Consider the following 27,973-nt stretch of genomic DNA (forward strand, 5'->3'; position numbering starts at 1 on the left):
AAATAATTTAGCTTTACTGAATTTTTTTTTGATGTAATATTCTATTTTGATATGTGTTTGTGTGGTTACAACATTCATTAGATTAGTGTTTTTTCAGAATCAACTCAGGATTCAAAGTATAGTTATTGATGATAGTAAGATAAAGAAAACAATAAATCTAGCTCTGTTAATACTTCTCCCATGTCAGAAATTTTATATTTATCATTATTTCCTCTGGTTTTTATGATAAAGTCTAAAGAATATGGATCATATTGTTAAGTGGTTTTTATATTTTAAGAGATTGTAAAAAAAAATATAGTTGGATGAAAATTGAAGAAAGGGTGTAATGCAAAAATGAAGAACTTCGTCGAGTTGCATTACCTGATATTGTCTGAATTCTGATGCTAATGAGTACAGAATATCCTTTAGAAATACCTAAATCATCATCAAGGCCTTACTTTGTTTATGTGAAAATGGCCCTTATCCAGGTCACATTGTACCGCTTTTGAATCATCTAGTGTTCAAATTCAGTGATCTGGATTCCGTTTGGCCAAGCTTTTTACTGGCTCGAAAAATCAAATTCTTTGCCAGAAGCGCCAATGGTGGACCTCTCCTGTAGCTGTATTATATTCCCTTGCTGGTAGCTTTACTTATCTTATTACATGATGGGAAAGTGTATCTTTATCCTCTGTTCTGCAAGCAAGTGTGATCTGTTTGTGAGGTGGTTTATTCCAATTTCCAGATTTCTTATTTTTTTATTTAATGGTGACATATGATTGCCACTTGTTGCTGCCCTTCTGCATGAAATAGAAAGGCCTTCATTTTTGTCTTACATCTATGATAATATAATCTTGTTTTGAATGACACTGGGAGATTTTGATGAGGCTTTGCATATTTTTACACTAAGAAGATTACAGGTGTAGTTTGATGACAAAACTTATGTAAGGGGGTTATTACTCACCTAAAGATCCATGAAAATAGGACAATTGGATGTTAGATTTTGATGTAAAATAAATAAAAATTATTTTTAGGTGGCAGCAGGCTTTTATAATATCTAGATAATGTGATCTGGGAATTAGTAGGTGGAGGTTTTGAGTGAGGGGGTCACCAATTGCAGAGATTAAGTAGTTATTAGGTGGGGTTTTCTGTTTTCTTTTTCTTTTCGATAATTAAGACTCCCGCATCAACATGTTCCGAACCCGATATATCCTTGCGAGTGGAGAGGATGATATCACTGGGCCAAAAAACACTCGATTAGGTAGGGTTTCCAAATACTATCAGATAATAATAGAGGACAGTCTGGTTTAGTGGCTGTTTAAATTATACGAAAAGTTATGCTACTTGTGCAAATCTTGATGACAATTTGATTAATGTTTTGCTTTGTGAAAGATTTGGTACTAAAGTAGTTGACAACAGGCTAGAGGGTGGAAAGCTCTATACTGAAGTTTTGTGAGAGTACAAAACACAGTTTCTGTATTCTTCACTGCTCTATCTACCAGATTTTTGTTTTCGGCTTTCACGACGAGTTAACATTGCTCTATACTGCAGACAATGATAATTCTGAACTTGCATTCACCATCTATTGTTATATATGTTAGCGCAGAATGCTGAAATTTTGTTTCAGTATGCTTTTGCCTATGGTGTGTTAACTGTTAAAAAAATGTCATGTTTAGAACAAATCTGCAGCTAACTTGCATATATTAAAAGAAAAAAAATCGAATTACAACGCAAAGAATCTGTACAATTGTGGGGGACAGATCGGTAGATGCTAGTTCCCCCCATGCCTCTCACTATACTGAAACTCTCTGAGATACAATACTCACCGGTATTCATATACAATCCTATTTGTCACAATATGAAACGTTTATACACGCTACTTCACTTGTTCGGAATTCTCTGTCTTGAATCGGCCACCAGGTTGCCGTTTTCATCCTTCGGATAAAAACCTGTTACAAACCAAATCCACATTAAATGTGTGAAGTTAATGATAATAAAATGCGTGTTAAAATCAAAGCGGGCTCTCATTTTAACGGAAATAGGTGCAAGTTCAGTTCATTGAAGTAACAATAGGCGTGTTTGGGCAAACTTTTTTTTTCAAATTTAATGACTTTTTTTAAATGCATATTTTTATAATTTTTTTGATATATATATACACACATGTGTGTGTGTGTTAAGGAGGTGTTTTATATTCGTTATTTAACAAAAAAAAATAAGGGCAGAGCAATAGCATGATGAACTAAAAAGTCTCCGGGGCCTGTTGTTAAGAATAGTGAAAATAAGTACTTATTCCTGAAAATAAGATTTACCAATCGGCCACACTACTATTCATCTCAGAAGCACTTCTAAGGATAACTAAAGAATCATTTCATTTTAAGTGTGTGTTTGTGTGTGTATTTTGTGGGTGGAAAAGAGAATCTTTGACTGTTAATGTATTATTTATTTTTTTACCTGCAGCCCTGATTATAGGAAAATTGGGTCTGGCCGAAAGAATAGGAAAATGCCCATGTTGAACTGGTCTTTTTCTTTTGATTATGTTATGCTTTTCACTTCACTTTTTCTTCTTGCAGAGCTTTTTGCAACCTTGGATACCCATTCTTGCATCAGTGAAACCTGGTCACATGACACAACAATATTAGCAATACTTCACTCCTGTTTAATCAACCAAAATGAACAAACTCAACAACAATATGCATTATTATCTTCTCCTTTTTATTCTTCTCTTGTATTTTTCCCATTTAAACATGAAAAATGATTTGTTACTGCAAAAGAATAAGGTGTCTGTATGGGCATATTTATAAGAATTGATTAGTTTTCACTTTCACAGAATAAAGTGAAGGGAAGAAAAAGGACAGACAATTAGTACAAGAAAGATCAAGTTACTGAAAGTAGCTAGAATTCACTGTGAATCAGCATGTGATGAGTTAAATAACAGTTTGGGCAGTTGCAGGATTCAGATTCGACATTATTTTACACTGACAAGCAACCTGTGGATGAAGTCAAGTTGCACATGGATATTGCTAAGCAACTTGTAGGATATGATGTGGCTTTCAGATTTTTTTATAGGTTGTGCCACATTCCAAGGTTTAAAGAAGTGTAATTGCCTCAAAGTGCACATTGCATATTTGTTGGCATAATTTCATAAACACGTTTTAATCAAATCAAAAACATCTGACATTTTCACACACATTTCTATTTTCTAAGTTTTTTAAAAAAAAAAATTATAAAAAAATTAATATATATATATAATTAATATTATAATTGAAAAAAATTCAAAAATAATGATCGATGTGGTCAAAAGATTTAGAAATGTGTATAAAAAAAATCAAACGACTTATATTTTAAAATAGAGGAAGTATATCAATAAAATTATGATTAATAAAGAGAATAACAGAAGTAGATAGATTGTTTTTGAAGAAAACTCGGGAAAAAAGAAGAGGAAAACAAATAATAAAAAGGAAATGGCTTAAAAAGCTTAATTAAGACTAATTGTAGAATGAAAATATGAGTGGTCTATGTATTTAGGTTTATATAGACAAGTCATTTGTTGTATAAAAAGTCATCTAGAAGATAAATAAAGTCAAGAAAATATGATAGAATTCCTGGTCCTATTTATACAAAAAGTAGGCCCCACCAGCTCAAATGTCCAAATTTCACACCTAAGCATAAAGCTGGTTCTTCCCCTCCACTAAATTATCAACCAAAATTCAGTTATTTTATTATCAATATTATTACATCACTGATATTTTCCAAATCTACCAAGTTGGTCATGAATCTATGTAAGAAGATGAAACAAAGCAAGAATAGACTTACAGCTTCAATATCAATCTTGTAAACAAGAAGCTTCCTCCTTTCTCTGCAGCTGATTCTGTATGCCACAACTATGTGTCCGATCGCTAGAATCCAGGAGCTGAGAAACAGAGCAATCTCCATAGCTCTCCCATATGCATCTACGGAAGTGTAGCTTAAGGTGCTAAACACATATGAAGCCTTTAGCGACACAAATATAAGCGACGAAACGGAACAAATCGTCGCTATAGCGAAGTAAGGTCCCCTCGAAATCCCGGGTCTGTCGCATAAACTGTAAACACCTGCACAAAATTTATAAAAAAAAAACCCATAAATTTCAAGTATAATGCGAAATTTTACCAAATTAGTCTAAAAACTAAAAATCCGATTAGTCTAGAAACTAGAAATCGCGTCGCATTTTCGATGCTTAAATAATATCGTATATGTATACCAAATCAGTCTACAAACTAGAAACTGCTCTGAATATATTAAGTAAACTCGGTTAGTCTAGAAACTAGAAACCGCGTCGTATTTTTCGATACTTACATAATATGATGGCTGATCGGATGATGGAGACGATGGGAATATCGATCAAGGAATACCGAAAATCGTAGTTCGAAAGATGAGCATAGAGAGGCTGAGGCGAGACGGAGGCAGAAAGCAAGGCGGAAGGGACGAGAGTGTCAGCTATGATCAACAGAATCGGAGCTGAGAAGACGAGAAAAGACACGAACATAGTGATTAAAAACAAGACAGTTTTGACGCCTCGGACAACCCTGTTTTCTTTGAAGAAACCCATTATGTTTTTTTTGTGTTTGGAAGAGAGAAAGAGAGGAATTTATGTATGGAAGTTAAGGAAGTTGGGGAGAAATTTAAATGGAGAAGGTTTGGTTCAAATGGAAGTTTATGTAGTACTAGTATTTGAAAGGAAATGAGACAATGAGTGGAACTTTCATACGCGGAAGCTACGGGTCAAGAAGAAGATTTTTATTTTTGTTTTTTGTTTTTATTTTTAATTTTAGTTTTTGCTATATATTCGTGAAATTCTTTTTGCTGGACCCCACCTTCCATTGTTGAAGTCATACAAGTTACAGCCTATAGTAGGCCATCATGCCATGTACTATGAATTAGTGGAATAATATTTTATTTTTGATTATGCTTAAGTTGACAACTTGCAAGTGATTAGAGATATTGGTATTAAAATTAGTGTAATTAGGCCTGTATATGTTTGTAATAATCAAGTAAAGTTATTCTAGTTTTTGTTGATTATTATTTAAAGGATACTTCCTCTGTCCCATTTAATTCTATATGTTTTTTTTCATTACTCGACACGCACTTCAGTGCTCTTATAAAATATAGTTCTATCATTTTTTTTTTGAATAAAAATATAACATTCAAACTTTTATTCAGAAAAGAAAAATCTTAAAAATAAGTTATAGAACTATACTTTATAGGATTATTAAAATCTGTGTCGCGTCCCCGTCCCCCATATATATAACTCAGGGGGCGGAGGGAGTAATTAACTTATGTTAGTGGTTTAGAGTTTTGGAATTATGGTTTGTGTTTGAGTCCGTGTATCGTGACGCCACTGCACATATGCATAAATCTGAGTTAACAACATAAATACCTACTTAACGACAGATGAAGGACAAGAATACAAATGTAAATGAGCTCAGGGTGAATATACTCTTTTGGCAAGCGGCCTTGTGCTAGGTTGGCATTTGTACAGATCATATGGCCCTTGTTGTTTACATCAACCCCTGTACTTTGTCCTCGATGCCTTTAGTTTATACATGTCTACGAGTTGGTCTGATTTTAGGATATTTCAATTTCTTTCGATTTCAAACTGAAAAATGTTTGTTCATGTAATAAATTAAATTTTAGTTAAAGAAATAAGCAAGAAACTGATTTGAATAAAAATTTAAACGTGGGAGAAAAACATTAAAAAATAATATGAAATATATTTTATAGGAGTCTCAAAATACGTGTCAAAAAATAACGTAAAAAACCTGCTGGGTCGGAGGAGAATAATATTAAATTGTACAAACAAATATTTTAAATTGAACATATTATGACACTAAATCACTATAAGTCACAAGTCGTAATTTTAAAAATACCCAAATAAGTTATATAATAAACCGATAATTAATAATAATCATCTTATATAAAATTGTTCATTTCTTTCTATAATGGACCTAAAATTGCATGAATGGCAGGAGATCGATAATATTATAAAATTATATATATATATTTTTTTTGTGGTACTGTCCCGAAGAATTTATCTATAATTGATGGTACATGAATGATTATTTGGTTGAACGTAAAAAAATAAACATTCAATTACTCTCCAAACTAATGATGGAGTTAAAGAACCGCTGCTTTTATAATTGCATCCCTTGAGTAGGCATTATCAAGCTAACAACAAAAATTTATCCTTTTTTAACATAATGCAGCTTACCTCTTTTTTCACTTTTTAAACGGGTTAATTATCAAGTTAGTCACTGAAGTGGGCTTAATGTATCAAATTGGTCACTGAACTCAAAACGGTATCAAGACGGTCACTGAAATGACCATAAATATCAAACAGGTACCTTGAAATATAAGTTCAAGCAGTAAAATTATTATTTATAAAGTTTTACACATTATTTTTGAATGTTACCAAAACCAAGTAAAAGGTTATGACTTCTAATATTTATGATAATATATTTAGATTTTATCAAGTTTATTTATTATTTATTTTTAATTAAAACAAAGAAAATAACTATATAATAAAATATAAATAATAAATACACTTGATAAAATATAAATATATTATTTTAAATACTAGAAGTCATAACCTTTTAGTTGGTTGTGGTAACATTTAAAAATAATGTGTAAAACTTTATAAATAATATTTTTTACTGCCTGAACTCATATTTCAAGGTACTTGTTTGATATTTATGGTGATTTTAGTGATCATCTTGATATCGTTTTGAGTTCAGTAACCAACTTGATACATTAAGCCCACTTCAGTGATCAACTTCAGTGATCAACTTGATAATTAACCCCTTTTTAAACCTAATTGCAACTTACCTAGCCAATAAATATACATATATTTGATGGGGAAATAATCCATTTCGCATTGTTTCATATGTTGTTTATGTATTACTAGAGTAAGAGATGTGATTTACTATAGTAGTTTATGCCGGAGGGTTTATTCTCTTGGTTCCAATAGTTCTATGTGTTTGGCGAAAGAACTTAAGTTCTTGGGAACAAGGAACAGGGCATACCAGTGGTGTTTCTCAGAGTAAATATACTTCCTCGTTTCTCAGAGTAAATATACTTCCTCCCTCCCTTCTATCTCTGTTCTCTCTTTTTTTTTTTACGTTATTTTTTGACATTTCTCAGAGTAAATATACTCCCTCCGTCACCTCCTCTCTTGTAAATCTTTCATACTCCCCTTTAATAAATCTTTTATACGAGAGGTGAGATTCGATCTATTCCCTTTCTAAATAATAAAATTTGGAGAAAATTGCGTTTTTGGTAAATTTGATCAATGTTTATTGAGATTTGAAATGAAATCGGATTTTATTACCTTAATCAGGAAAATTGTCTTGTCAATGGGGTGATTAATTGTTATGTTATGTTTGCTAGATTAATTGTTAATCAAATTAAGAATTGCTTTTCAAAAATTTCAGTCAAAATATGAATTAATCAGATAATATTTGATATAATTGTACAACGTCTGGTTAACATGAAATTTTAAAAACTGTGTTTGATATTTTTTTTTTTTTGTCAGGATCTACGTAATTATAGATAGATGAGTTGTATCATAGATACAATAGCCGCATCAGGGATTACTATAATCCAACGAAGTTTATTATCTAACCGAAAGATACGTAAAGATATCTCCGGACGTTAAGATAATTACATTTTAAAGTCTGATAAGAAAACTCATAAAGTCTCTTTCCATTATCCTGAAAATCAAAACAAACAAAGTGAAAACATAAGAATAATAATTTAAGCAGAACAAGTATATATTGTGGGGGAACCCTATAAAAAACCAAATATATGATATGTTTCATTTATATAAGCATGTAACTATTTTATTATATTTTTGATTATTTGTGTAATATAAAATTAAAAATGTATGTAAACATATAAAAACTAAAAGTTATTCGATATGTAATATTAAATAAAATAATATGAATTTTAATATAATATTGTATAATCAAATACCGTAATTCATACAAGTTCTAAGGAAGTACTCCCTCCGTCTCTTAATACTTTTCTCATTTGTACTTTTCACGTTTGCCAACGCACACTTCTAATCATTAATATCTTTAGTTTCGTATTAGTATTAAATATAAAAATTTCACCGTATTAAAGTACTTATGATTACGAATCCAACAAGATCACTCATGACTATATTTAGTCTTATAGATGATACGTAAATTAGTAATTTGTCTCATGTTATGAACAGTCCCGACATTTCAAACGAGAAAAGTAAATAGAAACGGAGGGAGTATAAGTTAAGACGTTTGGTTACATCCGATCAAACGGAGGTCAGATACACTGGTCTGTTTGTTTAAGAGAAGCAGAAGTTGCTTGCTTCTCTTGACCGGTTTGTGTAAAGAAGTAAGAGCATTTTTAAGAAGCTGAGAATGCTAACTTCTATTTCAGAGCTTCTGCTTCTTTTCCAAATATTTTATTAACTTATTTACTTCTCAATTCTGCTCCACTTCTCTAATTTAAGCAAGAAGCCATTTTTTTTAAATTTGTCCAAACGGCCCCACTAACTTCACTTACTGAATTCAGTTACCACTTTTTATAAGACTGATCTGACTGATTAATATACGATTATTCAATTCATTTTCAACGGTAATCTCACCCCCAAATTAATTCTATTCCTACTTTTATGGCATATCATAATTGGAGTCACTTCAATTTTAAATATAGACAGACTTCTAATAATTATTTTCTTAAGAATAATGATTAATTTGAAAATAATATATTTAGTCTTTATGGCCTCTACGTTATCTGTACTTGTCTATTTATTATATCAGCTTGAATTTTTAGCAACTAATCAAGCAGATATGGTGGAACCGACCTCCCTCCCACTCCATAGAATATTTTTCATCACATGCACAAAATTTGTCCATCTGAATCTTGGGTTTCAAGTTTAGTAGTAATTTAACTTCGACCATTTTAAAATTATATAATAAAATAATATACTTTCATAAATTAACCTTGCTATTTGTGCAATCATAGGGTTGGTGTTGTCCAAATACTAAGTAGGTTAGCTTTTGTAATAAAATAGTAACGGCCAACCATGGAGACAGGAGGATAAAGTAATTATCATACACATAGCACAGATTAATAAAACTTGAAACATGTGCTATACACTATGATTGTGTTTATAAAATGTATGGTGATTAGTGATAAAGACAAAAAATTAAGAAAGGGATTTTCATAATTGAGGCTTTAATTTGAAAGAACTGGAATATTAAAAGGGAATTTTTTTTGAGAATTAGGATGATTATAGTCCAGCCAAGCTCAATGATGATCTGACTCTGGTTGTCATTTGAGAGGATTATTCTTTCTTCTACCTTTTTTGAATCGGGCTGGCTAACGTTTTTAAGTTACTTAATTTAGAGTTGGTCTTGAGGGATTGCAGAGCAACTGTTCAAGTCAATTTATGAAATTCTTAATATATGGGTCGAATAATGAAAAAAGACTATATATAAATGAGTATATAAATGAATCTGGAGTAATAAGTTACGTAAATATTTTTACATGTAGTTACAAATATAACTAACATCTTATTAAATTTTAAATAAAAAGGGATATCCGGGTGGAGTGAACATTTTTTAACATGTTTTTTATAATTTTTATTTATAATATTCTCGCCCCTTTTTAGTTAAATTTTTTAACAAATTGAAGATACTCTAATATTTAATTATTAGAATATATAATATGATGCAGTTGAATCCTCCTATAACGTTTTGAGACTTTATACTGATAAAGAAATTAGAACTTGAAAACTTGTCAATATAATCTTATTAAATTTTCCTTCTAATAATTTTAAGATTTTCTTTACAATAAAGATTAGGTATCGATTGAACCATATGTGTTCATGCTCCACAAACCTCTTCACACTCATCTGAACAATTTTTTTTTTAATTAGAACATCACTAGTGCAGGTTTATTTGCAAAGACGATAAAATTGACTTAAGGCAAAAGTTATGTGACGAACACACAGACGCACAATCCAATATTTAATAGAGCAAGAAAATTGCTATGTTGCTTGCTTTTTGCTACTACATTCGCATGACTTTTTTTATAACAATATTTTATCCCTGAGATCAGGTAATTCAACTCCAAAATATCGTCAAAGAAGATTAAATGAAGTAATTAACAAATTATGTCATGGCTAGTGTCATTAGAGACTAGCTTTGTGTGTTACTTAGGCATATAATAATATTAACGGTTACGCCAGCATGATAATGAATCAAATTAAGCAAGCAGCTGTTTAGTTGCACTTCAATTATTTAGTACTCCCTCCGTTTCTTTTTTCTTTTCTTGTTTGTGATGTCGGTACTGTTCATAACATGAGACAAATTACTAATTTACATCTAATCTATAAAACTAAATATAGTCATGAGTGATCTTGTTAGATTCGTATTCACAAGTACTTTAATACGATGAAGTTTTTATATTTAATGCTACTACGAAATGAAAGATATTAACGATCAAAAGAGCGTGTTGGCAAACGTGAAAAGTACAAACAGGAAAAGTATTTAGGGACGGAGGGAGTACGATTTTATATCTCAGATGAAACGTAGTGGAAAGTTAGTTTTAGATAAGCATGGAATTTGTAGTGTGGAGTACTCAAATTTCAATAGATTTGTATCTACTAGGAGTATCGACGAAGAAAATTGGTTTGAATACAAAGAGTGTGTATTGACAAATTGTGCATACGTCAATTTACAGGATTTTTCTGTAAATTTGATATATTAATAATCTCAATAGATATTTTTTTTTTGTCACATCTCAATAGATATACTTAATTAAATTTGATTAATTAATAATCTCAATAAATTAATAGATATAGGAGTCTAATTTACAGGATTTTACTGTATCAGCTGTTGAGGTATTTGCCTCCTATGTATAGTTAAATTGCTATATACATGTAAGATGGAAAGTTTTTGAAATAGATTAAATGTCAATGGGGATTGTATTATGTCTGATCGGACCATTTTAATAGTGCATAAAATTAGGTGTTTGCGGTGCGGACGGTGCGGTTTTTTTCTAAAACCGTATATCAATCCCATATGTGGTTTGGTTAAATATTCAAACCGCGATCGCACCACGTAAATTAAAAAATACGTAAACCACACCACATAAATGCAGTGCGGTGCGGTATTGTTTATGTGGTTTGTGCGGTCTAACGATTTTATTTTCAGAATTTTATAAAAATCAAAATTAAAAATCACATTACGAATACAAACTCAAATTCAACTTCATTGGTTGGCATACTGGACATGAGCCATTACAGTGCTATATTAAAGAGAAGTACAATATTTCAAATGAATCGAATCAAATAAGCTAATATTAGGTTACAGTAATGACTATTGGAATATGAAATATAGTACGTTCCTATATAGACTGGGTCTTAAATACTTTCTTGTGCCAAAATAAATCATGAAGTCAATATAATCTTTTAATAAACAAAGATGTAATATATTAATATAAGAATAATATATGTATATAATTATTGAATATAAATATTATATATATATAGGGGGAGGTTCAAAAGAGACCGAGGCAATGCGAGAGACTCGAGAGACCAGCTCTAGAACCGTTGGATGAGTTTAAAATATGTGGCCAGATTTACTATACGTTATATTAGTATAAAACCTGTATAATTCGTATAAGGGCAGTAGATGGAATGGTTTAATTGTTAAAAATAAAAATACGTACGTTTCAGTGTATCAATCACAGATTCATGATTAAACCTTCCTTTTAATTAAAAAGATTATGCAGACAATCTACATCCCTGATTGATGCCTGTTCATATTTCTATTTTTTTCTGCGTTCATGCTCAAGTCTATCAATGGAGATCAATAAATCTTATCAAGCTTGTTCTAGTATGTATATTTGAATCTATCATTTAAGTTATTGGCTTCTTTTAAACATACAATGGACAGAACAAGTTTTATTCTTATTGTTTTGCAGATTCTTCAAGCAACAGTTTACCCGAGGGTTCCAATCTTTTTGATGGTGTTGATCTTGAGAACCTTGGAAAGGACTGGATTCCCGAATGTCCCGACAGGTCAAAACCTAGAATGGGTCAACGTTTCAGTGATCTTGATCAGGGCTATATCTTTTATAAGGAATATGGCAGACAATCTGGATTCGATGTACGTCGTTCAACCGAAAAGAGTGATAGGTTTGGTAACACTATAACAAAGTATTACGTGTGTTCTAGGTCAGGTAGGCTGGAAGACAAAAATCTTGATGAGAACACAAAAAGAAGAAGAACTATATCAACAAAGTGCGAATGTCATGCAGAACTTGTGCTTGGGATTCACGACGGTGGAGGATTTTTTGTTAAAAAATTTACAGAGGCTCACAATCATCCGTTTGCAGGCAAGGGGGGAATGCAATTCTTGAGGTGCAGCAGGTCCCTCTCTGATTTCCATATGAGGTTCATTGTTGATGCTTCTAAATCAAACATTGGTGCCTCACGAGCTTTTACCATTCTAAAGTCCATGATTGGTTCATATGAGGATATAGGAGCTACTGTTGTTGATTTTAAAAACTTTTCTAGGGATATTAAAAAACATATTGGGAAGCACGATGCTGATATGATTATTCAGAAATTCAAGGATATACAAGATTCTTCAGACCCCCATTTTAGATTTGAATAGCGAACTGACTCACATAATCATCTAACTCAACTATTCTGGGCAGACGGTGATTGCAGAAAAAATTATGAAGTTTTTGGTGATGCGGTTTCATTTGATGCAACGTATAGGACAAACAGGTATTCTGGTTAATATTTTACGATATATAGTTCGGTATACAAGTTGCCAACTAATATTTTTTATTTTCTAAAGGTATGGAATGGTTTTTATTCCGCTAGTGGGGATAGATAACCATTGGAAGAGTGTAACTTTTGGTGCAATATTGCTTGAGAAGGAAGATAACGATAACTATATATGGGCCTGTGAATCCTTCAAGAAAGTTTTTGTCAAGAATCCTAAATGTATAATCACAGATCAGGACCTTGCAATGAAGGTTGCTCTCCAAACTTGCTTTCCGTTAGTTAAGCATCGTCTTTGCATGTGGCATATAATGAAAAAATTTCCCTCAAAGGTAGAATATTGTCTTTCCACAGTTTGTGTTCAATCATGTTTGATAGTATGTGTTTCTATAATCAAATCACCACGCAATTCTATATCTGTCTTTCTATACGCTATAATTTTTGTATTAAACATATAAACTTGTTCTAACTTTTTCTATAATATGTTCTAACTTTTGTTCTAACCGTGATATATGTAGCTTGGTACTGTTTTCTGCGCCGAGTCAGGCTTCATGGAGAAACTTAACCAGTTTATCTGGTCAGATCACATTACTCCAGAAGAGTTTGAACAAGGATGGTCTGATGCTATTGAAGAATTTGACTTGAGTGACAATGTATGGCTCAGGGAAATGTTTGAACTGAGGAATTTTTGGATTCCAGCATACTTTAATGACGAGCCAATGGTTGGCCTTCTCCGAACAACATCTAGATCAGAGAGTTCTAATTTTTATTTTGGCAATTATGTTCAAAGAGGAGACACACTTTCAGAGTTTTATCTCTGTTATCAAAGTGCAATTGACAAACAGAGGAATAACTCGAAGAAATTGACCCACTATGATGATTTCACACCAAAGTTAATCACTGACAGAGAGATTGAGAAGGATGCACTGAGGCTTTACACCAGGGCTATGTTCTATAAAGTACAGGAGGAGATCAAAGCTAGTAGTATGGATATTGTCGTCTTGAGCATGAATTTTTCGGAGAATACAAGAACAATAATGATTCAAGACACATTCAAAAAGGGAATCACTTTCAAGGTTTGTAATAATCAACATGTTCATTGTCATTTGCAAGAACTACAATGATGTATTTTTATATTTGGTAGGATTTCTATGATTATCCAGCTAAAATGTATCATTTTTCAGGTTGCAGTTAACATGGAAACAAACAATATTGAATGTTCGTGCAAACTTTTCACCAGAGCTGGTTACCTATGCTCTCATGCTTTTTTCTGCCTTGGCATATGTGGAATAAAATTAATACCAAGACAGGATGTATGCAACATGTGGCTGAAGAATGCCATAGAGCGTTTCAGTACACTAGAGCTTGGAGAAATATCTGATACTGGTACAACACAGTTATCTAGACGGGTTAAGTCGCAAGATTGTTGGTTTGAATTTCAGGGTTGTCTCAGTGATGCATCTGGAAATGCCGATATTTTGGAGTATATTAGAAGTGGCCTGAGTAGTATGCGTAAGCACATTACAGTGACAATGAAGAAGCCAAGGACACGATTGAATTCTGAACAAATTGAAGAATTAATAGATTCTCGTGTTGTTGAAGAGGTGACCATATATATATTATATGTGGTGCGGTGTGGTTTATATCACGATACCTAAATATAAAACCACAACCCGCACTGCACCGCGCGGTTTGTAAAAAATTCAACTCGCGACAGCACCACAAAAATTTAAAACCACGTTTTGTGGTGCAGTTTGATGCGGTGTGGACGGTTTGTACGGTGTGGGCGGTCCGGTGAACGCCCCGACAAAAAACTACGCATCATTTAACACTAAATATTTTAAAACAGAAAAAATTATCTCTTTTAAAATTCTTCATTTACAGGGTTATATTCATTCCATCCTTGATTGTGTGTATTTATTATGCCTGGTGTCTTAAGTTGTGTTTGTATATATAACTCAAATATCAAATATTATATTTCAAAAATATTATTTGAAAAAATAATTTTGAAATATAAAAAGGACAAGTGTTATGTAATAATTAAAATTTTACAAAAGAATGTGAAAGATATATATATATAGGCCAACATTCTAGAGAGGGACCCCTTATATGGAGTTACATAGTGCGCCACTATAAATCATCAATTTTATTATAAATTCTGTTATAAAATACATATAAAATGTGATTCTAATATAGAATACTATAAAATATATCTATTTTAAGTAATTTAACACTTAAAATTTGATGAAAAAAATATATTTTCGAAACTGATTCTACAACAGAATAATTCTGGATGATTATTATTCTGTTATAGAATCATGTTGAGATATTGCATAATTTTAGATGATCTTTGGAATAAAAAAATTTTATAACTTCGTTTTCGGTTTAATAATCAAAATTTGCAATTATATTTCATAAAAAATATAATGAAATATATATTATGTGTATATTTATAATGATGTGCTACGTAACTCCATATAAGAGGGTATGCTATGGAGTGCTACCCTATATATATATATATATATATATATATATATATATATATATATATATATATATATATATATATTATTAATTATAACTAATCAAACATAAAAATAGATTTAATAATCCAGAAATGGAAACCAGGAAATTTTCTCTACAACGTCTCTTTCTTTTTCTTGCCTGGCAGCCGGGGGCTTCCACCGAATCTCTACAGGTGGAAAACCCCAAAATCTTTTATTTTCTTTATTTGTTCTTCCTTCTTTTAATAGAATGTGTTTTAAGGTTTAATTTTCCTAAAAATCTTCGTTGTTAGGTAAGATTAGTTTGTTTTCTTAAGTTTTGGTATTAGTTTGTTTTTTCGGATCTAAGGATTCAAAACTTTTTCCAATTTGGCCTTCTTTCTCTTAGATCTCAATTCCACGGAGTTACGGATTTCTCGTTCTTCTCGGTGATTTTGTTCTCGACAGTGGTCGGAGTTATCATGTTTTTGTGGGTTTGTTCTCAGATATGAGGCTTTCTCAACAGCCAGAGATACCAGTGCCGTGAGTTTAGACTCCAGTCCGCCCACTGCTTTTTCCAACTCCTCCAAACGCTGACTCACTGTAGGTGTGGAAGTGGCCATGGAACGAGACGCTCTGATACCACTTGTGATGAAGTGGATCGGCTATTTTCAATTTAACAACCCTAATTGCGAAAAATAGGCAACTAACAACACAAATACGACTTAAATATTACTCAATAGAGAGTCTCAACACAGATTGCAAGCAAAACAGAGAAACGGATTACAAATGGCATGGACTGTTCGAGAGGTCCAGCGGCTCTCCCCAAAACCCTAAATTACTTCACTCTTTGCATAAGAAACCCTTCCTTCTGTTTTCCCCCTTTTAACAATCTATTCTTTCCTCTGCCAGCTGGCACTCTTCTAGCCACATATCTTTTATTCTTTTCCATGCTCCATTTGACCCTTAGTCCTTGTTGACTCCACTATCTTTGTATTTCCTCCTTATATAAACTTTTGCTTCCCCTGCCTGATTTACCCCTGTCGTGACAGATTGTCTTGGTTTAGCTAGTATTTCTTTTTCGCATTTTCAAATCTAAGGTTAATAGGTTGTGGTTTTGGTTTTGGTTTTTGTTGTCTCATCGTTTGTGTGAGTTTTTATTGTCTCACCATCTTTGTGAGTATGGTGTTTGTTTTAGTAATAAAAGTTGTTAGGAGATTGCATTCTCAGTTGATAGCTCAAACTGGTTATGACGGAAGCGAATGTGGCGAAGCATGTGTATATATCATCTTCAACAAATCACGTGATTTTATCAGCAGGAAGAATGGATTAATGAGTGATCGTTTATGTGTTTTGTTTGTTCGACGCGACTGTTTATGTAGATGTCGTATGCCTTTTTATTAATGAATGACCTCATTTATAAAAAAAAAAAAATTTAATATATTCATCGAGTGTCTCAGCTGGTTGAAGATGTTGTTTTTAAGGACTTACTCAGGATCATAGGAAGTCAGGAATAAATGAATTGTCATGTTTGATAGATATAATGTGCTAATAATTTTCCAAAGTAGTTGAGATACGTAAAATTAATTTAAATACCGAACTATATGTTAGACAATCTGTGCAAAAAAACCAATATATGTGTTTGTGTGTGCGAAACAGAAGAAGAATGAAGGAGACAGATTAAACAGAAGGATATGAAGAAAATCCGAGTCCAGTGCGAAACTGTCTCCTTAAAGCGTATTCGCTTCCGCACCGTATGTGTGGAACGAAAGCTTCCCAGGATAAAATGGATTGCGATGTCGTTAACAAGAACGGCACCTTCGGCGAGTTTGAATCGAACAAGACAACTATCACCGAAGAGATTTAGAGTTGTGGTATTGAGAGAGAAAGAGAGAGGAGGAGGAGGCGGATGTGTTTGATGATACAAAATCCTGCAACCTATATGGGTATTTATAGGTGAAGAAAGACTTGTGCACTACTCTTTTTCATAATTAATCGTCATTAATTACAGAATCGGTGTAAAACTTGCACGCCACACTATTCCATAAATAATATGAAATAGAATCAAATAAATATTTGCAAGTTATTATATCCCATATATAATCTGAAACAGAATCAGATTAAATATATCAAGATATACACCATATCAATTAATCTGAAACAAAATCAAATTAATTTTTACCATAATATTTGAGCCAAATTCCACTTAGAAAAAACAATTTCCATTATCAAAAAGTTATCATCATATCTCACACATAATGCTCAAAATATTATTTACCTTATACCCATATTTTCCAACACTATATATAAAAGAAGGTAGAATTAACTTTCCTTAATCATTACTCCAGTTAGTTACATTCTCTGCCGAGGAAAGAGCCACTTCATCACCCAAAATTTCACGGGATACGCTAATGTTTGTGGGTTTAGTGGTGAGAGTGATTAATAAGGGGTAAATACATTTGATCTTGTGTTTGGGAGCCGCCGATGTGGCTGCGTTCGAAGTCAAGGTCACTGTATGCTGAAGAAAATTTCAAAGTATGACCAACTTATATAGGAGGCTTGATCCAGCACTCCAAAACGTGACGCTTACTGTTTTACGAGTCAGCCATCCACCACTTGTTAATCGTAAGGTTTCCGTAAATATTAGTACGTTTATTTTTAGAGTATTAATGATAATCTGCCTAATACGCCATTTTAATGGAGCATATAGTCCCTGCGGGGAACTAGAATTTTGATTGATTCGGTTAGTAGACTCTTTAGCTGATCTGGATGTTAATCATTTTTTCTAAAATTGGTGATAAATCGTGATTAAACATTGATTAATTTATTTTTCGTATTTTATTGAGTTTATTATTCAGCTAATCATCTTATTAATTTCTGATTAATCTTGTCTTCATCGTTTAAGATGGATTTTCGCTTTTTGCAACATTGATATTGATACATTATCTATTTAGATTTATTGTAATATATTTTTTTATAAATTTTTTATTCGAGTGATAAATTCATTTATTTAAAAAATATAAATATTAAATAAATCGTTCAACAAATATATCCTACCAATCTCATTTTAAACTAATTCTGTACTTAATTTTCATTTTACCAATTTATTATGCAAACAAAATTTTCGTTTTGATGTCTGAAAACCATTCTCCCAGTTAAACTATTCTAAACATGTTCATTGACTTGAGCATGATTGGATAGCCTAGTGATGGGTTTATCTTCTGTTGTTTCGGGACATCCTTATACTAAATTATAAGGCATATAAGCCTGCATTGTCAAAAAAAAAAAAACATGTTCATTGACTTTGTCAACTTTTTACTTGTTGAGACAACACAATGACCAGTGCATAGCAGAACTTTGAAGTGGCTCAAAGACTCAAAGTCCTGGTTTCCGGGCTACATTTGCGAAAGGCGTGAAGAGATTCAACCCATTAATCAGCTTCACAAGAAAAAGATTCTAATTCGATGACACGTTAATAGTAGTATAACTTTTCTGCGAAATCACATCCATCTGTGTTACATTTAAATCCAATTTTTGTGATTTTTTCAGAAAAGGTAAATCAGTTACATTTAAATTTCAGAACTGCTTTGATAACTTAATATGATATACTAGGAACTATGTTTGCTAACGTTTCCTCAATCTCGAAAGTTATAAGATCCCGTTAGAAAATATTTGAACGATTTTTCCGAAACTCGTAAATTAAAAATAAAATATAATTTACTTCATCGAAAATATAATAAATTACGAGTTAGTGGTAGTCCCTGTCTCGAAACCATGTCATTTTACGAAAAACACGAATGAACTTCAGACTTTTAACAAAAATCAGGTGCTCTAGTCTTTGTTTCTCTGCTACTGTAACATCACAGACGTGTTTACAGCATAATTTTAAAGTTTAGCTAGTGTTTAAGGAGTCAGTGTTATCCAAAATCTATACATAATTACATATACAAACTGGTAAAGCTAAGTGGAAAGGTAGTATGATGTGTGATACTTTTGCTCGAGAGTGAAGGGACTAAAAAGATAATATATAAAACTCGGATATTATTCATCGACTTAATTTTACACATCATTAACACGGAGCTTAACTATTAATGACGTTATTTACCATTCTTTTGAAGCTCAAACAGAAACCACAGGTGACTTTTGCTTGCATCTGTGCAAAAGCTAGGTGCATAAAGTCATCTTTTTGACTCTAGCTATATTTTGTTCCTTCCATACTTCATTGTGCAATAAAGTTGAAGGTTTGCAAATTTGTTATTCTCGCAGGGAATATATGAAGTTGTAGATTCGGGAGGCTCTGCCGCGTAGCATATCTTGATAAAGATGGCAGGTCGCCAACACATACAAAGAGAGAAATTTCATGAATTCGATTAATAAATACAAGATTTTTATCTCATCTATTAGTGTTTGAATCAAAAAATTAGTTGCTCGAAACAGAAAATTGAGAATTAAACCATTCTCAAACAACATCTTAATATTTCATATCATTCTCATTCTCATTAATCTCCATTACTAGTCTTTGATTCTCAATTCTATGCTCAATCCAAACATATTTTAAAATTAATATTTGTTCAGAATCAAGATATTTAATTTTTGAAATTTGGTTATTGATTGTTATTTGTTCCATACGAATTTGCACGTACTAGAAATTTAAATTTGATATATGAGTGTTTGTAATCAAGTTGATATCTAATTTTTTTGTCAAAGAAAAAAAGTTGATATCTAATTTATTATATTTTAGCTTTTTTATATAAGGAGATGAGATTACATGGTATTTATATTAAAATGAACCTAGATCGTAACACATACTATGCAAAGAGTGATACAGACAGTCTCGTGAATAATTATAAATTCTCTGATTGTTGCCACCTTTTGCTTGTATTGATGAGTAATTTGTCATTACTTGTTTTTTAAACACAATCAGTTGATGTGAAGACAAATAGAGGTTTTCTTATCAAAGCACACGCATTGCACACTGAACGGTTTGTAGTTAAAACTCAGACTATTTGCCACCTTAGGAATCTTCATTATGTCGATTATATCTATAGGCCCCATAAGAATCAACTTCAACCCTAACGTCAAATTATAGTTCTGTGACACTCCTCGTTTTTTATATGTTTTTCTAACAAATAAATTTGTAATATTTAATATAATAATAGATATTACTGGTGAGAGTCGAAATTAATCAACAGACTATAGATCTATAAAAGGACGAGAATACAACAAATTTGTAAAGCACAAAAATGAAGTTTTATATTAAATTTACTTAAAGTTGTGTAATTTATACTTTTTTCCATATTTCTCGTAGTTTAAGTATTTATTATGAACTAGATTTTATAATATTATGTTAAAAATTATATCATTATAAAATAAATGAGAAAAGATTCCAGAAGTCATAAAATACACAAGTAATGAGCTGAGAGAAATGACCCATGCTATCATTTATTAATATTGGATAATCTAGCAATTTTGTATGTTGGTATTTTCGGAAAACAAAAGATCGTGTTGCATTTGGGTCTGAAAATCCCTGAAAAACGTAAAACGATCGTGCGTTTAGGATTTCAGAACGCTAAGTTAAGAAAGAAAAGTTTTAGACGATTTAGCGTTTTAAATTATAAAATGATAACTAACGATCATCTTCTTCGACACTTATATTTGAGGTCATTTTTTTCCGATCTTGAACAATAAGGACGGACATGCAAAATACAACAATCTATTTTAAAATATAACTTTCGGTTTCCAAAATAATAAAATAATTAATTTTAACTTTAGTACTTTCTTAACGTATAACTAACCAGATTTACACACAGTCCCAACACTGGAGATCTCTTACCCAGAGGTACATATTCACACTCACAACATCAAAAGTTAGCCCAAGACTACCCAAAAAAAGAAGAAGAAGCCCAATCTCAATCATCTTCTCCCTGCAGGTCTTGTGCTTCTCATTATTTCCCCAGTTTCATAAAACACATTATTCATGAATAATGTCCATCAATCGCGGGAAAGAGAAAAATTCAGGAAGAATATTTAAAATATTTAAAGTGAACGGTTTTTAAAACATGCAATAAATGTTTCTCTTACTTAATTCCTTTTTTTCAATTTCATAAAGAAAATGTCACTATAATAAAAACCAGGAGAGTGTAAAATTTCGAGGACTCAGATTTTGTAAAAATCTATTTTAAACAATGAACACACTTATTTTGGTCATCCTTTTCCTTCAAAACCTCGTAGCCTCTCTCCCTCGGCACTCGAAAATTAAATTTTCACCCAAATCCACTTCCACTTTTTTCCTTTCGATCTTTCTCTCTCCTCCTTGCATCAATTCACTATTCATTCTGCAAATTTCAAATAAAAATTTCACCTATATTGATCGAAAACTCTCGATATCACCCGCATGAGAAATCCATGCATATATTTTACGTGCATTTTGCACACATGATTCGCATGCAATAACTATATGTGTACGTAGAAGGCCGTATATATAAATCGGTTAATATGGCGGGTAGTTATAATTATTACAAGATGTTCGGTTGTTTTAATCGAAAGTTTAAAATGACCGCCATTGGCCCACCAACGGACGTTACAGAAGCGTTTAACGTTTATTCCGATGGTGGGACTCAATTAACGTCCGATCAACTTTTACGATTTTTGGTTGAATATCAAGGAGAAAAGGATTGCACAATCATGGATGCGGAAGAGCTATTGCAACATGTTCTAAATCAACGGCACCACTTGGTTAAGTACACTCGGCATTCCCTTGATATTGAGGATTTCTTCTTCTTTCTGTTCCATGATGAAATCAATGCTCCTATAGGAGCGCAGGTTATTACTTGCTCCTATGTTTTTATTTTCTGATCGCATTGTTTTGAAATTTTAATATATGCGCATTATGCACTGATGTTAATTTATGTGGCGTTTTCTGGTTTTGTGTGTTCGTATCCGTGCTTAAATTGTAGTTTAGGAAATCTGTTCTTGCAAAAATGAATTAAAATTTGATGCAAACGGATGTATGATCCGGAATTGGAAAAGTGATTGGGGAAATTGATACGAAATTTGTTTCTGCATTGTATTCTTCAAACTACATCACTGTAACAAACATATTATACATGTGTAAAAAGCGGGAATCTGACTTAATTGGTGAAAACGCAGAACAAAGGTTTATCAGACATTAATCGGATTATTAATTGAATAATTAGAAATTTAATCAGTTTAGCCAGATAAACAAAAATTAATCAGGGATTAATCACGATTAATTACCTAGACTTTTAGGAAAGGGGTTGAATAACAAAACTAAATGCTTTAGATCAGAGCGTCCTTGCTAAATTGAAAGCATTGCATGAGATTAAAGCCAGCAACTCAAATGAAATTCTGCACATCTTAGGTCCCTTTATTCAATCAAAAGCATGTCATCTGCAGCAGTAGGTCTTTTATGATGACTGACTTCAGATTATGACTTGAACTTGAAATACTCGCTGCACTCGGTGTGGAAGAGCCACGTAAAGGGTCTTTTCATTGTTATGTATCAATTCTGGATTAGCTTGCAGCCGAGGGCGGATCCATCATTTTTTTGGAGAGTGCCACATAAATTTTCGGAAGACATCTTTACAGTTTTGAATTCTTTTGGGAGCACTTCCGTAGTGTGCCTTACTAGATCCACCCCTACTTGCCGTGAAAGAGGTTCTGATTTAAGTTTGAAGAATCACTTTCTATAAGATTCAGATTACTTCCCAGATTCCATTTCAAAATCTGCACTGCAATGTAGTATTTTACCTATTATGGCCTAACCATACGATTATATATCATAAATACTGTTAAGATTTATCTTTTGATTGGTCCCTATAATTTATCTTTTGAATTATCTTTTTGTTTCCTCTGTCTTGTAATTCTGAAATGTTATTTTAACAGTACTAGATAGTAAGAGATATCTGACAAGTTTTATTGTTCTAGGTACACCACGATATGACTGCTCCGTTGCAACATTATTTCATATACACCGGACACAATTCTTACCTAACTGGAAACCAGCTAAGCAGTGATTGTAGTGATATTCCGATTATAAATGCTCTTGAACGAGGTGTGAGGGGAATAGAGCTTGATTTATGGCCAAATTCAACAAAAGATGATGTCCAGGTTCTTCATGGAAGGTAAACCAATACTCTTATCATTTATTTTGTAAGCGTGGTTTGATTGAAGGTCTGTGCCAGATAAAGAAAGCTAGAAAATTATTTTTCTTGATTTTGTTTAGTGATGTATAAATCTATGGAATCAATGTTAGAGAAATCAATGGTTTGATAAACACCAATATCTTACTAGTGAGATTAGTTGTCAGAACTTTCTGATTCTACATTGTGGCCTAATTACTGATCCAGATATATGTATTGCATGCTGCTGAAAGTTCACAAGACCTTTTGAAATGACATTGTGGTAGCTTGTCCAACGTTAATTGGTACTCAATAGCTTGATTAGTGGTTACTGACACAGGGTCTGAAGCAATTTTTGTGCGTTATAATCTTAAAGGAATTCCATGTGTTGAATTTGAATAAGTTTCTTTATCTGCTTTATTGTAGTTGTTTAGAGTAAATGGATATTTTTATGAATCGTAGGACCCTGACTACTCCGGTGAGGCTTGACAAATGCTTCCAGTCCATCAAACAGCATGCATTCATCAAATCTCCTTATCCTGTTATAGTAACTTTAGAGGACCACCTAAACCCGAGCCTTCGGGCAAAAGTTGCAGAGGTTAGCTATTAGTACCTTAATAAATTCATTTTGTAGAAGAACTGCTTTGTTTTCAGTCTTTAGTTTATTCCAAGTACTCAATCCACTTTCAGATGGCAATTCGAATTTTTGGAGAACTTCTCTATTACCCTGAGCCGGGATGCTTCCATGAATTCCCTTCTCCCGAAGAATTGAAACATCATATTATTCTTTCCACCAAACCACCAAAAGAATATCTTGAATCAAAAAATGATAAGGATAGTGCTTCGTCAGTGAAAAAAGACATGGCAATAGAAGAGTTGTGCAATAAGAATGATACACAACCAGAGGTGAGCTAAAAAGTAAAAACATTTTATTATCCATTAATATTGTAGGATATCTCTAATTCAATTAATCTCTTTAATCGAAGACACCGGAAAGTAGCTACACTCTGGGTGAAGACAATGATTTCCAAGATCAAACACCTAGCCAGCTTGAAGAACCTGAAATTAAGATTATGGATGCTATACGAACAGATGGCCGCACGGTAAGATAATAAACTTGAATCGAAACGCTTTTCCATCCCCTATTTTTTTCTGGGCTTCACTTTTGACAACTGATATGATCTTTAGGGGAGTGATAGTGATGCAGATGATACATGCAGTCAGAAAAATTCCCAGCAAGGGACACCAGGGATTAAGGGTCAGTGTGTAATTCAAACACCTGACAAGGTGAGCAGTTGTAAAGTATTTCATACTCAATTTATATAAATGCGTAACTGTTGAGGATGCTAAAGCTTTACAATTCTTATAATTACATGATTCCAGCAGGGTCAGCCTAATGAATTTGCCGAAGACTTCAATGTAGACTCCGAGACATCGATGCAGCTTGACACACCTGATATACATGATAAAGATAAGCTATCAGAATTCAGTAAACATTGTCATCTTGGGGATGCTAATGAACATGATAAAGCAGGGACTTCAGAATGCAACAAATCTAGCCAGCTTGGGGCAACTGATGAGCCTAAGGAAGGTGGGACCACAGAAGGCAATAAATCTAGTCAGCTAGGGGAAGCTGCTGAACATACTGAAGATTGTGGAACAGAAAACCAAAAATCTAGCAATTTAGGTGAATCTGATAAAGATACTATTGTGGATAACCAAGATTCTAGCCAACAAGGGACAACTGATAAACATTCGGAAGACTGCAAAACAGAAATTTACCAATCTGACCAGCTTGGGGAATCTGTTGAACATTCAGAGGACAACAGTATAACGAGCAAAGATCTTAACCAAATTGAAACACTAGAAAAAGAAAATTGTTCTGAAGCTAAAGATCGTGATTCTAATAAAAATGATGATGGTCCTGATAGTCACCTTGCTAACGCCAGACCTCGCCAGCTTGTACTAATTGGAGGCAAGCCTCTCTCTTCACTTCTTGAAGGTGGTGAATTGGTAAGCTAAATAATAAGACTGTGCAACATTCATTTATTATTATGGTATATTGTTCCTTTTAATTCTGTTTTATTGCAGAACAATGAAGATCAGGCTACTGGGGACAATGATGCCAACAAATTCCAACTTACTGCATCAGCATACAAGCATCTCATTGCAATACATGCAGATAAACCGAAGGATGGATTAAGGAGGACACTAATAGTTGGAGTTGATAAGGTTAGGCGTCTTAGTTTAAGTGAACAGGAACTTGAAAGAGCAGCTGAATTGTATGGAGCTGATATAGTTAGGTAACTGTAAGTTTGTGCTAGTATTCTTCACAAAGAAATATACTTAACATATCATTCATATTTTGTCTTATCAATCTGAACATGGCATATATTTTAGGTTTACACAAAAGAATTTAGTGAGGGTGTACCCAAAAGGGACTCGCGTAACATCATCAAATTTTAGGCCACTAACTGGGTGGATGGTCGGAGCCCAGATGGTCGCATTCAATATGCAGGTTAGTTTTCAAGTCTAAATATATGTATGTAAAGAGCTAAGGCCGTTCTTTATTGTTCATTTCTCTAACTAAAACTTATCATAAATATAATTTATATTCCTAATTCTTTTTGGCGAAGATGCAAATAAAACATGTTTCTGTTGCTAGTACAACAACTAATTCATAAAATTGAATTTCTTATGCTATCTGCAAATAAAGACTTGTGATGATTTTGATGAACTAGGAAACTAGCCTTTGTTTTAATACTTGCCACAAAGTCAATTTTTTTAGAAGGTTCCACAAAGTTTGTTGTTCCTAGAATTGTACTGCCGAGATGAACGACTGATTACTTACCAGTGACACTCTATCTTCAATTATCCACAAGTTTTAAACTTCTTTACTAGCATGCTATATCTGCTGACAAAACAAAGAGGAATAAAAATACTGAAGCAATAGATAAATAGTATTTTCCCTGTCATTATCTTTATACATATCTGTGTTACAGGGATATGGTAGATCACTATGGTTGATGCATGGAATGTTTAGAGCCAATGGTGGTTGTGGTTATGTGAAAAAACCAAAATTTCTGATGAAGAAAGCCCCAAATGAGGTATTCGATCCTAAAGCAAAATTGCCTGTGAAGACTACTTTAAAGGTGAGTAAATAGTAGTATAACATAGATTAGTTCATTTAGCTGATGACAATTGCCTCATATTCCATGATCAATGATTTTATAGGTAAAAGTATACATGGGGGATGGATGGCGTCTCGATTTTAGCCACACACACTTTGATGCATACTCACCACCAGATTTTTACACAAAGGTTAGTATGTTAGAGTACTGCATTGTTACAAGTTTGAAATTGCTACTTGAAAGACCAATCTGCAAGCCTAACCTGGATATATTGTACATGTACTGCGTTGCCTAATTAACGCAGTACATGTACAATATACTTTTCATGACGGTGCTTATGGAAAGCTAATTAACAGTTTATGTATTAGTAATGCTGACAAATTTCAGTATCCAGGTTCGTATTGTTGGAGTTCCTGCGGATATAGCAAATAACAGAACAAGAGTTATTGAGGATGATTGGACTCCTAGTTGGGACGAGGAATTTGAGTTCCCTTTGACAGTACCAGAGCTAGCATTGCTTCAGATAGTTGTTCAAGAGTATGATTTGTCCGAAAAAGATGACTTTGGTGGGCAAACATGCTTGCCTGTGACAGAACTGAGACCTGGGATCCGAGCAGTTCCACTTCATGACAAAAAGGGTATAAAATATAAATCTGTAAAGCTTCTTATGCGGTTTCAGTTCGTATAAAACAGGAATCAAATGCATTTGCATCTGTTATTACTTACTAGTGATTGATTGTTTCATCACTTTTCTCTCTTATACAGTGTAGTTACTAGTTAGGTGACAAAAGAGGAAGGGAAATATGTTGTACAATTATAATGTTACCAATGCATAGTGATTTTAGCATGTTGAAGTTATTTATTGATTCTTTCCTTGGAGATGGCATTTTAGCAATTATCCAGCTTAAGTATCTAATGTTCAAAAAATTTCAATCTATTGAAAATCTCATTTATCCCCTATTAATTTTTATAAAATATTTTACCAGATCATTGATTAAAGGGGTTTTCTCATAAACACCCGAGTCCAAAACATTTTTTACAAAAATATATATCTTTTTCAAATATTTTACAAAAATATCAAAATTTTGAAATATTTGTAAAAATACTGTATGCAACCCGTTACAACTACATACAACTATACTTGTAACTAGATGCAATCATACTTGCAATCCCTGCGGGGTCAATTAATTGAAATTGGGTCTGGTTGTATCTAGTTGCAGATCGTATTTTTGCAAATATTTTCTAAAAAGTTAGTGTTTTTGTAAATATTTTAAAAAATAGTAAAATCATAAAAAAAAAAAACTTAAAAAAATGATAGTTTTGGTAAATTCCCTTTATTAAACTCTGATTTAATTTAAATTTTCTAAAAAATCTTGAATCAAACATGTCAATTAGTTTCGATTCTCAGATTTTGTTATCCATATA

At 32.6% G+C, this 27,973-nt stretch overlaps 4 protein-coding genes across 6 annotated transcripts; 3 read left to right on the top strand and 1 right to left on the bottom strand.

Moving 5' to 3' along the window:
• Positions 1-1,660: 1,660 nt before the first annotated feature.
• On the bottom strand, positions 1,661-4,724 carry LOC108210506 (uncharacterized). The gene is made up of 4 exons (XM_017381829.2): positions 4,312-4,724; positions 3,790-4,067; positions 2,428-2,589; positions 1,661-1,925 (listed from the first exon to the last, which is right to left on the bottom strand). Exons 1-3 carry the CDS (start codon positions 4,562-4,564, stop codon positions 2,509-2,511), a joined length of 612 nt encoding a protein of 203 aa, XP_017237318.1. The 5' UTR covers positions 4,565-4,724; the 3' UTR covers positions 1,661-1,925; positions 2,428-2,508.
• A 7,136-nt stretch (positions 4,725-11,860) lies between these two features.
• On the top strand, positions 11,861-12,677 carry LOC135151577 (protein FAR1-RELATED SEQUENCE 11-like). The gene is made up of 2 exons (XM_064090126.1): positions 11,861-11,894; positions 11,983-12,677. Exons 1-2 carry the CDS (start codon positions 11,861-11,863, stop codon positions 12,675-12,677), a joined length of 729 nt encoding a protein of 242 aa, XP_063946196.1.
• A 196-nt stretch (positions 12,678-12,873) lies between these two features.
• LOC108212708 (protein FAR1-RELATED SEQUENCE 1-like) lies at positions 12,874-15,823 on the top strand. The gene is made up of 4 exons (XM_064090127.1): positions 12,874-13,047; positions 13,312-13,869; positions 13,978-14,397; positions 15,686-15,823. The coding sequence occupies exons 1-4, from the start codon at positions 12,874-12,876 to the stop codon at positions 15,821-15,823; spliced, it is 1,290 nt and encodes a 429-aa protein (XP_063946197.1).
• Positions 15,824-21,487: 5,664 nt separating this feature from the next.
• On the top strand, positions 21,488-27,342 carry LOC108213181 (phosphoinositide phospholipase C 6). 3 transcript variants are annotated; one of them, XM_017384951.2, is made up of 12 exons: positions 21,488-22,098; positions 23,224-23,420; positions 23,880-24,015; positions 24,108-24,323; positions 24,404-24,520; positions 24,606-24,704; positions 24,804-25,430; positions 25,509-25,720; positions 25,818-25,935; positions 26,420-26,569; positions 26,652-26,738; positions 26,943-27,342. In XM_017384951.2, the coding sequence occupies exons 1-12, from the start codon at positions 21,772-21,774 to the stop codon at positions 27,234-27,236; spliced, it is 2,580 nt and encodes an 859-aa protein (XP_017240440.1). In that variant the 5' UTR covers positions 21,488-21,771; the 3' UTR covers positions 27,237-27,342. The 3 variants fall into 3 exon arrangements, with proteins under 3 accessions (XP_017240440.1, XP_017240439.1, XP_017240441.1); XM_017384950.2 differs by having other exon boundaries at positions 21,489-22,098; positions 24,801-25,430; XM_017384952.2 differs by lacking the exon at positions 21,488-22,098 and adding an exon at positions 22,600-22,953 and having other exon boundaries at positions 24,801-25,430.
• The last annotated feature ends 631 nt before the right edge of the window (positions 27,343-27,973 follow it).

The sequence above is a fragment of the Daucus carota genome, chromosome 3, assembly GCF_001625215.2.
Source record: "Daucus carota subsp. sativus chromosome 3, DH1 v3.0, whole genome shotgun sequence".
Lineage (NCBI taxonomy): Eukaryota > Viridiplantae > Streptophyta > Magnoliopsida > Apiales > Apiaceae > Daucus > Daucus carota.